Genomic DNA, 17582 nt, shown 5'->3' with positions numbered 1-17582 from the left:
AGAGTCCATGCTAGGAACACACCCTAGAGAAACCCACACGCCTGCCCACAATGACACATACAGCCTCAATGTTCACCAATGGAACGAGAATGAATTCTAGTATATTCAGAAAGCAGTGGAACGAGCCAGGGCTACAAGGACCAGGGTGCATGCGTGCATGTGCTGGGCAGCTGAGAAAGGCCCACAGAGGACGACTTTGTGCCTTTCCGGCCTCTGGGAACTGCCCTCACCCATAACCCACAGGGCCCCAGCAGGAGGAGATATGCACTGTGTTATCCCACAGTTCCGGATGGGATACCTGATCCAAGCTGTTCCCAGACTTGGAACAAGGCCCTTTCACATGCCATCAAGCAGCTAAGGGTTGAGATTTAAAACTTGGTTCTAACTTGCCCCATGTGGTGATTCTTTAGGGATAGAGAAGGAAGCCAGCTGTGGAAAGGGAGGATGAGCATGCTGGGCCTGGGGGCCCCAAAGAAGAGCTCAGCAGGCAAGCACCACCCTCGAGTGGGCCACCTACTTGTGGGGAGTCGGGCCAAGAATGTAGGCATCTAAATTTCAGGGAAGAGATGAAAAGAACTGAAGGGGAGCCATGGTTCAAAGTCAGTAAATCAGATATAAGTTCAGTTCCCTGGCCTCCTTGGAACAAACTATGGCAGAACCAAATTCTTTCAGGTGAGAAATGGGAGTATCACTGGGGTAAGTACAGGGCATGGGGCTTCTGGAGACAGTACAGGGTGGTCATGAGAGTAGGCTCACAGCTCACCTGGGAGCTCACTCCGTCCCTGCATCCCCATCTCCTGCTGTGGTTGCTGAGGATGGGAGATAAAGCCTCCAGGTGCCAGAACTCAGGTGCCCAAAAACTGGCATTCCAAGTCAAGACGACCCATGTCCATGACCCTCCACTGAGACCCTGAAAGAACTCAATTACACGACTGTGGTGATGGGACTCTCACTTATACAAAGGTCAGGAGGAAGACAGTTCCCCTTTCTTTTCCATTTCCTTGCCAGTCAGGATCACATCTAAGAGATGGTGTGTGCTGACCTCGTGCTGTGTGCATGCTGGGGCTGACTAGGGGAGCCGGCACCGGGAGCCCTGATGCCACAACTTGGCCACTGAGAATAAAAATGTTCACATCCCTGCCCGGTACCACCCTGCCACATTCCTGGGCATCAGGGTCAAAGAAACAGATCAACTTTCTCAGACAAAATAACAGGGCTCTAAAGCTAGGACAGAGTCATATAATAGCTGTATATACTAGAAATACATAAGAGCTTTTGTATAAAGCCTATATTATCCCCAAATTCAGATGCTGAATTACTAACTTTTCTTGAGATCAGACCAAAATAAGTTCTAAAGCGGTTTATTTGCCATATTTAGGAAGTTCATGTGGGAGCAATGACAAACATCTGGCTATGATACTTTCTGGAATTTTGACTATTTCTTCCTGGCCAGAAGGAAAACATTAAGTTTTTACTAGAATAGCAACTAGCATGGAACTTCATGACTGAGACTTTGTCCTCCCACTTGTCACATATTTAACTAAAGCTTTTCCAATCCTCCCCCCCCCCAAAAGCAAGCCCACTCCCTAAAATTTAAGTATGATAAAAAGGGGAATGTGAGCAAACAGCTGAATAACCAAGAAAAGCCTCATATTCATTAGAAGTCACTGCCCACTTATCAGCAAAGGCACAGGACGTTCACTTCCACGGGTGAGGTCTCACACACCCAAACTACATCTCAGATTGTTCTTTTAATCACGAAATATCACCTTTTCTACATTATTAGCTTTCAGATAATAGAAAAGCTAAAATTCACATTAGTTCCTAAACCCGGTGGTGAATTATCAATGACTATGGGTATATCTGCTCTAGAAATCTTGCCCTGAAGTCTAGGAGGAGGCGTCTCCCTCCACTGCACCAGGAATAACATTTGCACGCCTTCCACAATCAGTGCAGGTGGAGGGAAAGCACTTCTACCCCGTGACTCTGCACACAGGACAAGCTGCACACAGCTTCCAGATGGTTTCTCTCATGGTTCAGGGAAAGACTTTCGAGAGCTGTGGCCAGATTTCTATTTTCAAAACCACAAAATTCATTTAGTCAACTGAAAACAAATCAAGACTTTACTAGATCAAAAAACTGGCCACTGACTGACCTACAGGTAGCTAAAACTCCCATCAATAAATGTCAAATGTCCCTTAAAATGAGACACAATCGAAGCCGAGGCAGATGGCCCCCAGACTCCGCTGGGCAGGCCTCCCTCCCTTCCTCGCACCCCAGATAAATGCCCTTCCACACAAAAAGTATTCTAATTTCATTAGTCGTCAACACAAAGAACCACAAAGTGTATGTCACTTCACTATCCTGCCAAGTCCCGGTAAGTGTAAGGTGTTGGCAGGAAATGATCTGTATGGACAAGGCGACTCAAAGTACTGGCAGCTGATACTTACAAATGAGATAAATAACTGATTTAAAAATACAGTGTCAACAATTAAGTTCCTTGTCCTATAAATTTACATGAAGACGCTAAAGGAAACCTCAAGCTTCTGCTTGTGGCCAGCTCCATCTCAGGGTGAGCGTGGCCAGCCCTAGCTGTGCTTTCTCAGCAGTCCTCACAACCTGGGGATGTGGACAGGTTCGTCCCACAGGTGTACCTGGGCTCTGGGAGGGGGTTAACTTCGTAACTACTCATAACCTCCCCAAGCAACCAGCGTGAAGATAACTGTTTCGTGGTACAATTCTTATATTTTTGGTTCAAAACCTTCCCTTCCTTAGCCATTAAAAATAACTTAGAATTTCACCTCAAACCATAATGAGCTACCACGTCACACCCGCTAGGATGAATAGAATTAGAAAGCCAGATAGCACAAATGTAGGTGAGAACATGGACAGAACGGAGCCCTCAGGCACCGCTGGTGGGATGTGCAGCCAGCCACTTTGGAAAACGGTCTGGCAGTTCCTCAAATAATCAAGCACAGTTACGTTTGACCCAGCAATTCCACTCCTCGGTACGCACTCAAGCGTGACAGACACACGTCCACATGGACACCTGTATGCTAGTGTTTACAGCAGTATTATTCAGAACACCAGCAGGTGGACTGTCCATTAGCCAATGAACGGACAAACAAAATGTGGCCTATCCATACACCTGAGTATTATTTGGACACAAAGAAGAGAGCAGTCCTGACACATTCTACAACATGGATCAAGCTCTAAGACAAGACGCTCAGCGAAAGCAGCCACTCACAAAAGACCACATATCACCCCACTCACATGAAATGTCCATAGCAGTGTGACCTAGAGAGGCTGAAAGTACATTACTGTTGGCTTAGGGCTAAAGGGAGAGGGGACAGGGCAGGGAAGTGACAGCTAAAGGCTGCAAGGTTTCTTCCTTCTTTTTTTTTTCTTTTTTAGAGAGGAAGGGGGGGAGAGAGAGCACGTTTTTTGGGGGGGGGATGGGCAAAGGGAGAGGGAGAAAGACAATCTTAAGCAGGCTCCATACCCAGTGGGGAGCCTGATAGAGGGCTTATCTCATGACCCTGAAATCAAGAGTTGCACGCTCAGGACGCCTGGGTGGCTTGGACGGTTAAGTCTCTCTCTCTTTTTTTAAAATTAATTAATTTTATTTTATTTATTTGTTTTTAATTTTTATTTCATTATTTTTAAAGATTTTATTTATTCATTTGACAGAGAGAGAGAGAGAGAGAGAGAGAGAGAGAGAGATATGGAGAGCACAGGGGGAGGCAGGGAGCCTGATGTGGGGCTTAATCCCAGGACCCTGAGATCATGACCTGAGCTGAAGGCAGATGCTTCAAAAACAGAGCCACCCAGATGCCCCCAATTTATTAATCTTATTTTACTTTATTTTTTTTAAGATTTTATTTACTTTACAGAGAGAGACACAGCAAGAGGGGGAACACAAGCAGGGGGAGTGGGTGAGGGAGAAGTAGGCTTCCCGCAAGACCCTGGAATCATGACCTCAGCCAAAGGCAGACGCTTAACGACTGAGCCACCCAGGCACCCGCCCCCCCCCCCAATTTATTTATTTTAGAGACAGAGGGTGTGTGAGAGTGTGCTCACGCGTGCATGGGTGGGGGGCGATGCACTGGGAGAGAATTTTCAAGCAGACTCCCTGTCCAGTGTGGAGCCCACTCAGGGCTCCACCCCAGGACCCCGAGATCACGATCTCAGCTGAAACCAAGAGTTGGATGCCCAACCGACAGAGACACCCAGGCACCTAGCATCCAACTCTTGATTTCCGCTCAGGCCATGATATTGGGTCATGGGACTGAACCCCACCTCGGGCTCCGCGCTCAGCTGGGAGTCTGCTTGAGACTCTCTCTCCCTCTGCCCCTCCCCCACCATGTGTGCTCATGCATATACACGTGTGTGCACTCTCTCTCTCTCAAATAATTAAAAAAAAAAGAGTTACACACTCTACCAACTGAGCCTGCCAGGTGCCCCACGTTTCACGGCAATAAAGACATGTTCAAATTGACTGCCGTCTGTGGACACACAAAAACTCACAGAGATGTACACTTCAAATGGGTGAACTGTATGGTATGTGAATTTTATCTCAAGAAGGCTGCTAAAGAGTTTCTGCTCAACTTTACCTTCAACGCTATTAAATATTGTTTGGAGGGGCGCCTGGGTGGCTCAGTTGGTGAAGCGTCTGTCTTCAGCTCAGGTCACGATCTCAGGGTCCTGGGATCGAGTCCCGCATCAGGCTCCCTGCTCAGCAGGGAGTCTGCTTCTCCCTCTGCCTCTGCCCCTCCCTTCTGCTCATACTCGCTCTCTCTCTCGCTCTCAAATAAATAAAATCTTTCAAAAAATATATTGTTTGGAAAAGAGCAGACCCTTGCTTCTGGCTTTACGCCCTGTTGACGCATGGGCAGCAAGAATTAGACGAGCCTGTGTGACCCAGCCTTAGAAGGAAGGAGCTGGAACAACATCCTCCTGCACCCAGTGAGCCCCCAGCTCCTCTTTACCAATTTTAGCATGGAAACACGTACCATTATTGTGGCAGTCAGCACTGATGTAACACTCTGGGAGCTGGGCGATACAAATAAAACTGGAGACTTGCAGCTCACCTTTCTGAAGCAAATATAATGAGGATGGCCAAGACTGTCTTACTTGTTGAAGATCAACATGAAACAACACACTCTGTGTGGAAAGAGGCATGAAAACCAACAGGGAGGTCTTCAGGCTGAGCTGCTCTGTATTTTCACTGAAGCAAAATATAAGCATTTCAAAAATAACTAAATGTCAAATTCTTCCCTAAGTTAAGAAGGTCCCTTCAACAGCAACTAAGGATTCTACACAACACCAGTAATTTGTAACTATCTGTATGCAGAAGCCAGTGTTTTCCAAGGTTTTATCAGCGCGTCAACCCAGCAAGTTCACAGACGCTACTGCCTAAGACTTAAATAAAAAAAAAACCAAGTAAGTAGCCAATCAGATAGCTATAGATGCCCAAACCTCGAAACAAACAAAACCACACACTCGAATCTGAGGTCAGAAAACTCTGCTATAGAGGGAAAAATTCAAAACACTCTTGAAGAAAGGATGTTAGCCTAATCTACCTTTTTATTTCCTTCATTCAACACATCTTTACTGAGCAAGGCACTATTCCAAACACCGATGATTCAGCAGTGAATCAAATCAAGTCTCGTCTCCTGGAGCTTGCCTTCTATGAGGAGAGAGGCCACAGACTAGCTCTGGGACAGGGAGAGTCTTCACAAAGACTTGCCTCCTCTGTGCTGCTGACGGAGACCCAGACTGCGGTCTCAGCGCTCTGCACACCTACTGACCCACACCTCGAGTGCACACCATCCTGCAACAGCCAACACCACCACACCACAACCTCTTAGTTCAAATAGAAAGGGTTGAGGGTGGCGGAGCCAGTGTCACCAGTTAGACCCCAAAACCTGACCTTTACTGCCCACCTGCTTGTACCCACTGGCCTTCATCCCACATTCTTCCTGAAGCTCTTCTTTCCAGCTGATCTCTTAACTCAGGCAAAGACCCGGCAGGTAAAGCATCCCGTGATGGACACTGAAGCGGATCCCCCGGCGTCCCCCGCCCCCGGGCAATGACAACTGCCTGGATCACACGGACCAGTGGAAGCTCAACCCCCGACTCACGGACTCACGCCTGTGCGGATGGACCACGGAGCGGCCGACAGTCGCCCTGACCTCATTATAACACGGAGACCTCTGCCCAAGGAGGAGCACGAGCCTTTCCTTAAGGCACATGCATGACTTTGTGCCCACCTCTACATACAACAATGAGGCTCCCCTTTCCGAGTATTCACCCTCACCCTAAATAAAAGGAATCCATCCACCCTTGCTTGGGGTCATGGCTTTGGAAGTTATTCCCTGGGATCTCCTTATTTGCTGCAAATCCAGTTTCCTTTGTGGGACAGCTCACCAGGTGCGGTTTCTGTGTGTGACTCACCGAGGAGGGAACTCAGGTCCATTCCGTTACCAGAGGTCAGGGAACAAGTGGTGGTGGATCACTGAGGGGCCCCAAGGGGCAGCCAGCCTCCATCTCTGGATCTTTTTAATCTTTGGAGCCATGGCTCCTGGGAGACACTGGGGTGAAAGGATCAGGGCAAACCTACCTTCTTGGGCCAGCCTCTCGTGCAGGGCTATGGGGGAAGCATGTCCCCCCAGAGGAGGCCAGGTGGCTTGCTGGGGGGCAGGACCCACAAAGCATGTCGCCTGGCAAAGGAGACTAGCCCACTGACAGGAGATACTAGAGCTTCACAGAGACCGTCGTCTTTCCAGAGACTACGTTCCCCATCCATTGGCAACAGCTGTTGTGGTAGACTATAAAAAATGGTCACAAATTGCTTGGCACTCCTCCATCAGGGTAGCTCTACCGCTCCCCACTCCCAGAATCGGGGCTTGCCTGCTGGCTTGTTTTGACCAGTTAAACATGGTGGGAGCTCTAATGCATGAATCCCAAGCTTACAGGCACCTCACAGCTTCCACTCCTGAGAACATTTCCATCACCACGCAAATAAGGCCAAGCTGGATCCCTGGAGGGTGACATTCCACATGGAGAGAGGTTTCAGCTGGGGTACCAGACATGGAAGACATGCCATCCTAGACCTTCCTAGACCACCTCTAGGCCAGCCCAGACCAGACGACCCTCCCAAGCTAATACCCAAACATACATTCAAAATTTGTTGTTTTAAGTCACTAGGTTTTGAAGTGGTTACTTAGCAAAACCAACTGATATAACTGTAGAGGACAGGTACTTGGAAGCTGAACACAAATACAGTTACAAAACTATACTGAATTTTAACTCTTCCTAAAAGGTATGCATTGGTGGGGAATGCCATTCAAAAAGTAGCCCACCCAACTCAGGGTGGGTTTTAAGTTCTGACTCTGACTCTGCCAGGCTTATCAAAATATCACACCTGCACGGAAATGAATACAATGGTTATATGTGATTAACAGAAGCAACTATAAGGGCAAGAGCAGGCCACCCCAGATGGGTCACTGTGGCATGAACATTACTTTGAGTTAAAAGCAATCAAAACCCAGCAGATTCAGGAAAAGCTCTTTACTGCCCCCTTACCTGCCTGCCCATACCAGGAAGGGAGCTCTTAACAGACTCCTTTTCACCTGAGACACTTCTCTACACGACAGGCAACCTGTATTCCCGGACCTCTCCTCCCTCTTCCCGGCTAATGGTCCCTCTTCCCTTTGTGTCCCAGACCCAATCCCTCTCCCGTGCACATATAAGCATCACGTTGCCTGACTATGCTTGTAATTTCCTTATATGTGGACTCCCTGTACATATGCTATTAGGTCTGATTTCCAACAGTTAATCTGTCTCATGTCAATTTCTTTCTTTTTTTTTTTTTTTTAAGATTTTATTTATTTATTTATTTGAGAGAGAGAGAGCGTGTGCGAGAGAGGGAACACAAGCAGGGGGAGTGGGAGAGGGAGAAGCGGGCTTCCCGCTGAGCAGGGAGCCCGATGTGGGGCTCAATCCCAGGACCCTGGGATCATGACCTGAGTCAAAGGCAGATGCTTAACGACTGAGCCACCCAGGTGCCCCTCAATTTGATTCTTAGTCCAGCTAGAAGGACCTGGAAGGGCCAAGGATTCTTCCTCTCTGACACAACAATCTCAACTTTGAGAAGCTTTAAATATGTTGAAACCTTTACAAAATGCCACTTCTGAGTTCCTGATGTATAAAGTGACCCAGACACTTAGTAACAGTGTGTATCCTGGACAAGGGTTATTTTTGACTCAACAAAAAATGTATGCTTTCTTCTTTCTTGGTCCTAGTGTTAGTTGATAAAGATCATTAAGCAGGACAAAAAAAGATGCTTTGAAAAAGAGCTTTCTTTCTTTCTTCCTTTTTTTTTTTTTTTAAGATTTTATTTATTTATTTGTCCTAGACAGAGAGAGAGAGCACAAGCAGGCGGAAGGAGAAGCAGGAGTTTCACATGGTACTGGATCCCAAGACCCCAGGATCATGACCTGAGCCGAAGGTAGATGCTTAACTGACTGAGCCACCCAGGAGCCCCAAAAAGAAGCTTTAAATAGTTCAGTTCTTCCTGTTCTTTTCTCCCCTCCCAACTTTCCTTTCCTTTTCCTTTCTTTTAAAAATTTTGAACCTGTGATGAGCCTAGACTGTAACGGATGTCTTTATCAAAGGAGGGCTACATAGTGGAAACTCTTGCGAGCATTTGGCTGGAAGAGATTCGGGAGCCCAACTAACCTCCCAGATCTTTTTTTTTTTTAAAGATTTTATTTATTTATTTGACAGAGATAGAGACAGCCAGCGAGAGAGGGAACACAAGCAGGGGGAGTGGGAGAGGAAGAAGCAGGCCCATAGCGGAGGAGCCTGATGTGGGGCTCGATCCCATAACGCCGGGATCACGCCCTGAGCCGAAGGCAGACGCTTAACCGCTGTGCCACCCAGGCGCCCCACCTCCCAGATCTTTAATTCATTTCCTGCAGGTGACTCATCATAGAGTACCAAGAGGAGTACTGCCTCATGTTGCCACAGAGAGTCACAGCCAACCGCTGGCTCTCCAGGGTGCCAAGGCTGCCGGTTCTGGACTACCTTCCTGGCAGAGGCTGCCCCTGGCACCGCAGGAATGACTGGGGAAGTTGGGACAGACAGGTCCTACCAGTTTTAATTACTATTGCCCTGATGAAATGGTATTTGACTCCCTCCTCAAATAAGACCTTAAAAGAAGTATTCAGGGTCCCTTGAGTTCAGATGCTATAAATCTGTGCACTAGATAACTGCCATCAAACACTCAAGCAAGAGAGGTGAGAGAGGCTGGTGTGCCCGGGGCCCGAGGCAAGAGGACTGGAGGACAGCCCTGACCTCCAGCCCCCCCCCACTGCCCCCTGGATCACTCTCTCGCCCCTTCCTTCCCTTTTCCCATGCAATGTATTTTGCAGTTAGGCCCCACCAGAGCCTAGATGTTTCCTCTAGGCTCCTCACAGTCTGGCCCCTACCTCGATCATCTCATTTCCTGTGTAGCACCTGACTTCTTGACAGACATCCTGAGCACAAATAAACTTCCTGAAGTTTAAATTCATTCTCTTGTTCTTCCTTTTGTGACATTAAAAACAGAAAAAGCTTCTAAAGATATTACTTTACACTAATATGAAAATATTAGAAAAGAGAGAACGAATTTATATATTACATATAAAATAAATAATTTTTAAAAATCACACTCATTCTAATGCCATTTAGAAAATCAGTGTTTTCTAAAATATTACATGGGTCTAAAAAGTATGACTTAAATATATATACACTTACATACAGTCACACATTTGTGTTACATTCAACTGTTTTTGCCAACATTATCAGTGCAATCTATTAGGGAATTTTTAAAATAAAAATGTTATTACTGCTGATACAGAAAAACAAACCCTATGCTAATACTATGCAATATTGCCTCCATGCCGGGCTCCCTGCATGGTGAGTGCTTGGGCCTCCCATGGCTGCCCCATGAGCTCAGGCCTCTCCACAGCCACCCTGAGAAGGGGGGGCTATGATCACCCCCACGTTTCAGATGAGGCGCTAACCCGCTGGGAGGCTAACTGGCCCCTGCCCCCAGGCAGAATGGGCAGAGGTCATCTGGGTCTGGTTTGTGTTCTACAGCATTCAGCCAGCTTTTCAGAAGAAGAATGGAAAGGCCATGCTGTATCAGAATTTTATATTAATTTTTTAAAAAATATTTATATTTTTAAAAGATTTATTTTAGAAAGCGAGACAGACAGCGCGGGCACACATGCAGGCGGTGGGCAGAGGAACAAAGGGTGAGAAGCAGACTCCCCACTGATCACGACCCAGGGCTTAATCTCACAACTCTGAGATCATGACCTGAGCAGTAATCAAGAGTCAGACGCTTAACCCCTTAACCAACTAAGCCTCCAGGAACCCCTGCATGAGGATTTTAAAGGACAGGAGAATACCACTTTCCAAATAAAAGGAGAAACTCAGACTCACTGTTTCCAAGGATCTTAGAGTTACCAAAGCCACTCGGTCAGCTTGATGACCAGGCAAAGCCTGATCAGCAACATGGAACGTGGTGCATAATACTTGACTTTCAGAAGGTACAAGGAAATATTCTTCCAAACATTATACTTCTCACCTCGATGTCAAATATTTCCACGGTGTTGTCCAGCAGCTTCACTCGGATGTGAAGGTGCTTCTCCTGCATTCTGGCTGACGCCCGTGCCGCTGCTGCCGAGAGAGTCTGCCCAGGCTCGAGGGTGCTCACCCCCGCTGGGGCCTGGGTGCCCAAGCGTGTCCCTGGAGTCTGCAGGACTCTGTATGTTCCTTCTATTTCCCCCATTCTTCACCAGCTAACAATGAAGAGTCCTCTAAAACAAAACAAAAAACCCCCCCAAGAGTCATCAATAGTTATTTAGATATTAAAACAACGTAAAAAAATGATCAGCTGCACAGGAATTCTCTGCTCTACTTTTGCAACTTCTAGAGAGTCTTAAATTATATCAGAACCAGTTAAGAGTACCTTCTACTCATACATAGATTATTCCTAAAGACAGTATTTCCTGGTGCTTCTGTGAGCCAAGCAGTGCGTCACCTCATTGAACTCACAAAACCTCATCCAACAGTGGCCTGTCCCTTTGTCTGGCTGCCTAGTCCCCTGGCGCATCCTCCCTCCACCAGCCCAGAGAGTCACTGTGCTGACCACACACTGGTAAGTGCTAGATGGTACATTTCAGCAAAGAGAAGCAGGTGCCAGACACACCAGGCAGCATACAGCTGTGCGGGGGGGCGGGGCGGCTAATGCCAAGAACAGTAGGTGAGGACAGCCAGGCTGCTCTTGGCCAGCTTTACACTCCCTGGTTCCCGAAGTGGTGTCTTACCAGGCTGGATGGGTGACGTCAGAAAGACACCAGAACCGCACATGTGGTGTGAAGAGCACTTGCCCCAGGCCAGGCCCTTCCCAGCACCACTTATCTGTCCTCACAGTGTCCTTGTTCTCCTTACCACCCACCGCCCGCTGAACGCGCGACAACACCGACGGCCCAACCAGGCACTCACGCCCTTTCCAATCCTCCATGTTGTGCCACGGGAAAGTTCGCCAGTTTTAGGCTATGAGGTTGAACAAGGCATAGTTACCTTCTATTTATGGCAAATTCCCTTAAATGTGTGTATTTGTATCTGAAAATCAATTTGAAGAAAAATATTTAACAGTAAAGCACAGTGTGGCAAAAAACAAATGCCAGACGTTTATTCAAGAAAGAATAGAGCTGCTACAAAAACTATTTTATTTCACTCACTTGCCTTTGGCAAGCCTTCTACTAATCTGTAGTAAATTTCACAGAGATTAATCGCACTAATTTCCAATTCATTCCCTTGTACGCTAACCTAACTGCTGAGTCCCCCGATCCTTTCATCTTTTTCATGCTTATTTTGTTATCAAGAAGAACCATCTCATGGGGGCGCCTGGGTGGCTCAGTCAGTGAAGCGTCTGCTGTCGGCTCAGGGAGTGATCCCAGGGTCCTGGGATCGAGCCCCCATCTGGCTCCCCGCTCCGCTAGGAGCCTGCTTCTTCCTCTCCCACTCCCCCTGCTTGTGTTCCCTCTCTTGCTGGCTATCTCTCTCTCTGTCAAAAAAATAAATAAAATCTTAAAAAAAAAAAAAAAGAACCATCTCATGAACTTTTGTCTCTTGAATTAAGTTTAAAAGCTTCTCAGTCCCCTGCCGAGAAACCTTGACCACACATTTAAAGCTCGCCCAGCAAAGACAAGGCTCCCAGCCCACGTGAGCAAGAACTTCCACACACCTGTGATTTATCAAACAAGCAGCAAGACACAAGAAAGCTAAAATCCCCGGGGACAGCGAACTGGTAATGGAGTGAGCAAAATGACAAGGCGCTGCATGTGGTTCTGGCTAATACAGCTCCTGCCCCCCCTCTTGCACATGGAGGGACTGCCCCTCGTGGACAGGCACATGTTTGGTTCACATTCGCAGGTACCCATCATCTGCGAGTTCTCTCTCCAGGTTGTATGTGCCCCGAGAGCAGGAACTGAATTCCTACTGTGAATGTTTGCTAAGTACTTAATTCATGGCACTGGCATTGAAGAACATGAACTGCCTCGTTAGGCAGTGCGCTGTACAGACGGCAGCAGCGGAAGACAAGACTGCAGTCACAAACAGAACGCACTACAAGATCACTAGTGTGCGTGCCACTAATAGTAACTAGGATATAGGAGGTTCTGAGAACCGTAAGTATGGCACTTTCCATTTCAATCTCACAAATGTGAGTAGTTAATGCAAAAGTGAGGGGAGGTGAGTGAGTAAGGCTCCACAGGCGAGGTGTCTCCAATGTGCAAACAGATGAGCGTGAGTCCTTAGTCTGCTCACAGTATTTACCCAAGACTGAAGCACCAAGAGCAGGTCCTTCTGAAGCAACCACGGATGCTTTACACTGGGCACAAAAGTGATTTTTCCCCTTTAAGTAAAGCTACAATTCTGAAAATATATATATAACCAAAACATATTTTAAGAAGTCACTTCTCTTATTTATTCTATTGTATTTTCTCACTTTGGTTTTATTCTTGATAATTCTGGATGGAAAAAATTTCTTCAGGTTCTTTCTCTTCTACTATTCATTATAAGAAAGTTCTAAGCACATACTTCTAAAACAAAACAAGCAAAACTTACCCACAGTGCCCAGAGGGGCACATCTGGGTGAGCGTGCTGTAAGAAGAGCATGCAAGGAGATTCATACTAGAAAACTCGGGGGAGTGGTCCCTCTGTCTCTGGGACGGGGAACTGGGAAGGGCCCTCTGGCGTGGTCGGCATGGTTGGACCGCTTGACTGGAACCGTGTTCACTGTATTATAAACCATTAATCCATATATTTGATTTATGCAGTTTATTTGACAATAAACGTATTTAAAATACCATATTTTTGGGGTGCCTGGGTGGCTCAGATGGTTAAGCGTCTGCCTTCGGCTCAGGTCATGATCTCCAGGTCCTGGGATCGAGCCCCACGTCAGGCTCCCAGCTCAGCAGGAAGTCTGCTTCTCCCTCTGTCTCTCCCCCTGCTTGTGCTCTGTCTCTCTGTCTCAAATGAATAAACAAAATCTTTTTAAAAAAATTTTTAAATAGCATACTTTGAATTTAACATTATTTTTCTTAAGAAAAATATTAGACAAACGAAAACCACTTCTTGGTCCGTGAAAGGAGACCTGTGCATGTCCGACACCTTCTCAGCAGCAAATGGTCTTCCTGGTGATTTTCCTCTGATCCAGAGACCTCAATGTGGCTCGAGCTGAGACTCAGGGCCATGACACACTCGCACTCTGGAGGCTCACTGAGGAAATGATCCCAAGGTACCCTACTGCTGATGTTCCAAGGAAAAGCCATCTGCTACTGCATAATGGTAATGTGGCATCAATCACACATTTAGTAATTACTTGGCTTTAAATTTAAGAAATCTAGGAAAGTCAGGAACTTAACAGAAAACTGGCATGGAACCCCAGTGCCACGAGTGTTAACCCTGCTCTCAAAGTCTATCAACCTACTTTACAACAAGCAGCATAAGCAGACTCTTCAGGAGAAACACGAGGCTACTCATGCCGCAGTCACTTCTGCAGCCCAGGCTGCTTCTGCCAGCTGCCGTGGGACAAAATGAAAAGAAAAATGTATGCACTGAATGAATCTGTTTTACAGAAATTATGACCTGACAGAAATGACTTTGTTTTGCCTCATGTGCTTATAAATATTAAAGGGCAAGAAGAGTATGCAAGACAGACCAGAAGCACAGCAAGGCCACTAACAGCCCTTGACATGGGAGGTACGTGTTCTGCAGTCTGGGAGCCCTCCATGGTAGACGGGAGCCCTGCTCACTTCTCCTGCTGCCAGAGAACCTCTCCAGAAATCCAGAGGGAAGCAGTGGTGTAAAGAACCAGGGCCGTACAAGGGACTCCAGTTTATTTTCCTATCTTCCTTCCATGTGAATGAAATGCCTTGCAGTCTTCATTCCTAACAATATTTCTGTAGCTGGATACAATTTCCACTACTGATGTTTAGTGCTCCCTACTATAAACTCAGCTCCTAAACTCATTTAGTAAGGAATTTAAAAACCACCTTGTCACATACTTCCATCTTGAAGTTGGAAAAATTCAGCTCAAAAGTCTGGCAAGGCTTTGGGTGATGACATGTCAAAGCAGGGTGTAACAAAGGTGCTTCTCTGTGTGTGTGTGGGGGGGGGGGGTGTTGATAGTGGGAAAGGCTGTGCATAAGAGGGACATGGGCATTTGGAGATCTCTGCACCTGCAACTCGACTTTGCTGTGAACTCAACACTGCTCTGCAAAATAAAGGCTATTAAAAAAAAAAAAAAAAAAGACTGCCACGGAACACATAACTCAGAAGTGACAGAGCCAGGACTCAAGCCCAGCCTAGACTTGGCTACAAAGCCTCCTCCCTGTCTACTGGAAAATCTGGCTTCCCAGACAAAAGCACAGACCACGGTCCGCAGTAAAGGGAGTGGGCTCAAAATTGTTGTGCAAAAAAACCTCCCACCTTCCTTGAAATATTTTCAGTTGCCTCTTTCAGGAGGATCATCAAACATATGTGTATACTGACTAACTATGGAAGCAGAACATGATGCTTAATTTCACCGCATTTTTCTAAAGTACCTACAATGCACGGCAGTGTTGACAATGAGCGTTCATTCAGACAGACTTCTCACCTGGCTCCTGGGCCCTGGGCTGCACTACCTCTTCACGACAGCAGAACAAGAGATAGGTCCTTTTAGTCCCTAGCAAGCACGACTGGTACTTTTTTAAACAAGCAACTAAGTACTTCAGTCAATGTAAGGAATCAGAGAAAAAAATGTCAGAACTAGTGCTGTAAGGCAGGGGCTCAGCGAGCTGACAAGAAACGTCTGGCCAAGCGGAGGGCAGACAGGCCATCCACACCCATGTGCACACATCCTGGCTGCACAAACACATCTCTCCCCCAGAATACAGCTCCACTGTCTGCTGGAAGGCGACATGGTCGGAGCACCACAGAAACGGCATTTGGCGCTGGAAACCTGGGGAGAAGGGTGCTGCAGGACTCACTCACACACGCTGTCCCAGCAGGAGCTCCGGAATGCTGCGTGACCCGTGGGAAGCCTAAGGACCGATCAGGACCTGAATCCCTGGCATCGCTGTCCCTCAAAACCGAGGAAGGACAGCCCGCACTGGCAGCAGGTGTCCACCGAGCTGGGACAGAAAGGGAGGCCCTGTGGGAAACAAGGAAGTGTACAGCAGCAGCCTGGGGGTAGAAGCTGGAAGGCCGCATACCTAGGATCTAACCCCAACTCTCACTTCCCCACTCCTGGCCCAGCTTTTATTCTGGAAAACGACAGGGGGAGAGTGCAGTCAATCACACCCTCTTCACCTAAGAATCTGTGAGTGGTGCTCTTGTTTCCAACTAAATTTACTATATTTAGTAGCCAAAAATTAAGTACCTCATAAAATCCTGTTACCCCATCTTTCCTACCTAACCATATGAAACAGAGGCCATGTGTATGTAAGAAAAGGAACACTGCCTTCAAACAAATTCAACACAATATAAACATAGATTATTGGTGCAGAGAGATGACTTTGGACATAACCAATATTTGCAAACCTTACAATTTACTTCCTAGGTTTTTAAAGGAATTGCCTTAACAATAAACAGATGTCAATAATTCAGACCATCAGGTATTCTGATTTGGTGTTAAACAAAATTCTATTGGCTGAAAAATAAAGTTATTATTATTTTTTTAAAAGTAGGCTTCATGCCCAGCTTTGAGTCCAATGTGGGGCTTGAACTCCACAACCCTGAGATCAAGACCTGAGCTGAGGTCAAGAGTCAGACGCTCAACCAACTGAGCCACCCAGGCACCCCTGAAAAATAAAATTGTTGTTGTTGTTTTTTAAGATTTTATCCATTTATTTGAGAGAGAGAGAACACAAGCAAGCTGGGTGAGAGACAGAGGGAGAAGCAGACTCCCCGCTGAGCAGGGAACCTGATGCGGGACTCCATCCCGGGACTCCAGGATCATGACCTGAGCTGAAGGCAAATACCCAACAGACTGAGTCACCCAGATGCTCTGAAAATACAGTTTTAAGAGCTGAAACAAATCTGGATAACCGATTCTCAACACATTTTTCCTTTGGTATGAAGCTGCCCAACTGAACACCAAGATCTTCACAGACAAAAAGCAGGATCTCTATGTTTCTTCTTCTTCTTTTTTTTTTTTTTTTTAATTTTATTTATTTATTTCAGAGAGACAGGAAGAGAGAGAGAGAGAGAGTGCTTGCGTGCACACAAGCCCCAGGGAGGGCCAGAGGGAGAGCAGATTTCCCACTGAGCAGGGAGCTTGACATGGGATTCGATCCCAGGACTCCTTTTTTTTTAAAAGACTTTATTTATTTGACAGAGAGAGAGAAAGAGAAGCCAGCGAGAAAGGGAACACAAGCAGGGGGAGTGGGAGAGGGAGAAGCAGGCTCCCAGCGGAGCAGGGAGCCTGATGCAGGGCTCGATCCCAGGACCCTGGGATCACGCCCTGAGCCGAAGGCAGACGCTTAACGACTGAGCCACCCAGGCACCCCACTCTCTATGCTTCTTTAGTATGAAGTGAATGAAAGAGCTGGAGTAAAAACATATGCTTTCGCTTATCTTCAAACAACAATGGAAGGATAAACCAAAGCCTACTGACGGTGGCTGCCCATGGGACAGAAGGCACTGGGGATTCCTCACTGGAGACCCCTTCTTCCAGCATGCACAGGGTTTCCTTGGGTTGACCTGGGAACCTCATGGATGTTTTACATGATTCGAAAACAACATGAAATCAGTGTCTTAGAAAAGCAAGCCCAAAACCTCAAACCAAATGAAACAAATGATCCTCCCTGTACATTAAGATGGCAGCTGACCTACAACAGGAATTAATTCAAGTGACTTTCAAACTAGTAACCTCACTACCCATCACTAGTGAAATACATCCTCAGGATTAAAAAGACTATGAGTAAAACCACAATGTGGCAAATTCTATACGAAAAATGATCTCAGTTCTTCAATAA

The 17582-nt window shown here is 46.7% G+C and overlaps 1 protein-coding gene across 6 annotated transcripts in view; it reads right to left on the bottom strand.

Annotated features, from left to right (window-relative positions):
* FARP2 (FERM, ARH/RhoGEF and pleckstrin domain protein 2) overlaps positions 1 to 17582 on the bottom strand; it is a 108155-nt gene that overhangs the window by 83031 nt on the left and 7542 nt on the right. For 2 of the 6 annotated variants that reach the window (XM_048214037.2, XM_048214033.2), the window contains exons 2-3: positions 13428 to 13586; positions 10640 to 10871 (exon numbers count right to left, since the gene is read on the bottom strand). In XM_048214037.2, the coding sequence (XP_048069994.1) occupies positions 10640 to 10843 (204 nt within the window). In that variant the 5' untranslated portion in view covers positions 10844 to 10871; positions 13428 to 13586. Of the gene's footprint in view, positions 1 to 10639; positions 10872 to 13427; positions 13591 to 17582 lie in introns of all 6 variants that reach the window. The other 4 variants (XM_048214035.2, XM_048214036.2, XM_026490852.4 and 1 more) reach the window with 2 other exon arrangements.

This window comes from Ursus arctos, unplaced genomic scaffold (assembly GCF_023065955.2).
Source record: "Ursus arctos isolate Adak ecotype North America unplaced genomic scaffold, UrsArc2.0 scaffold_1, whole genome shotgun sequence".
Taxonomy (NCBI): domain Eukaryota; kingdom Metazoa; phylum Chordata; class Mammalia; order Carnivora; family Ursidae; genus Ursus; species Ursus arctos.
Note: the sequence above shows the minus strand (reverse complement) of the source record. Positions and strands in the feature narration are given on the sequence as shown.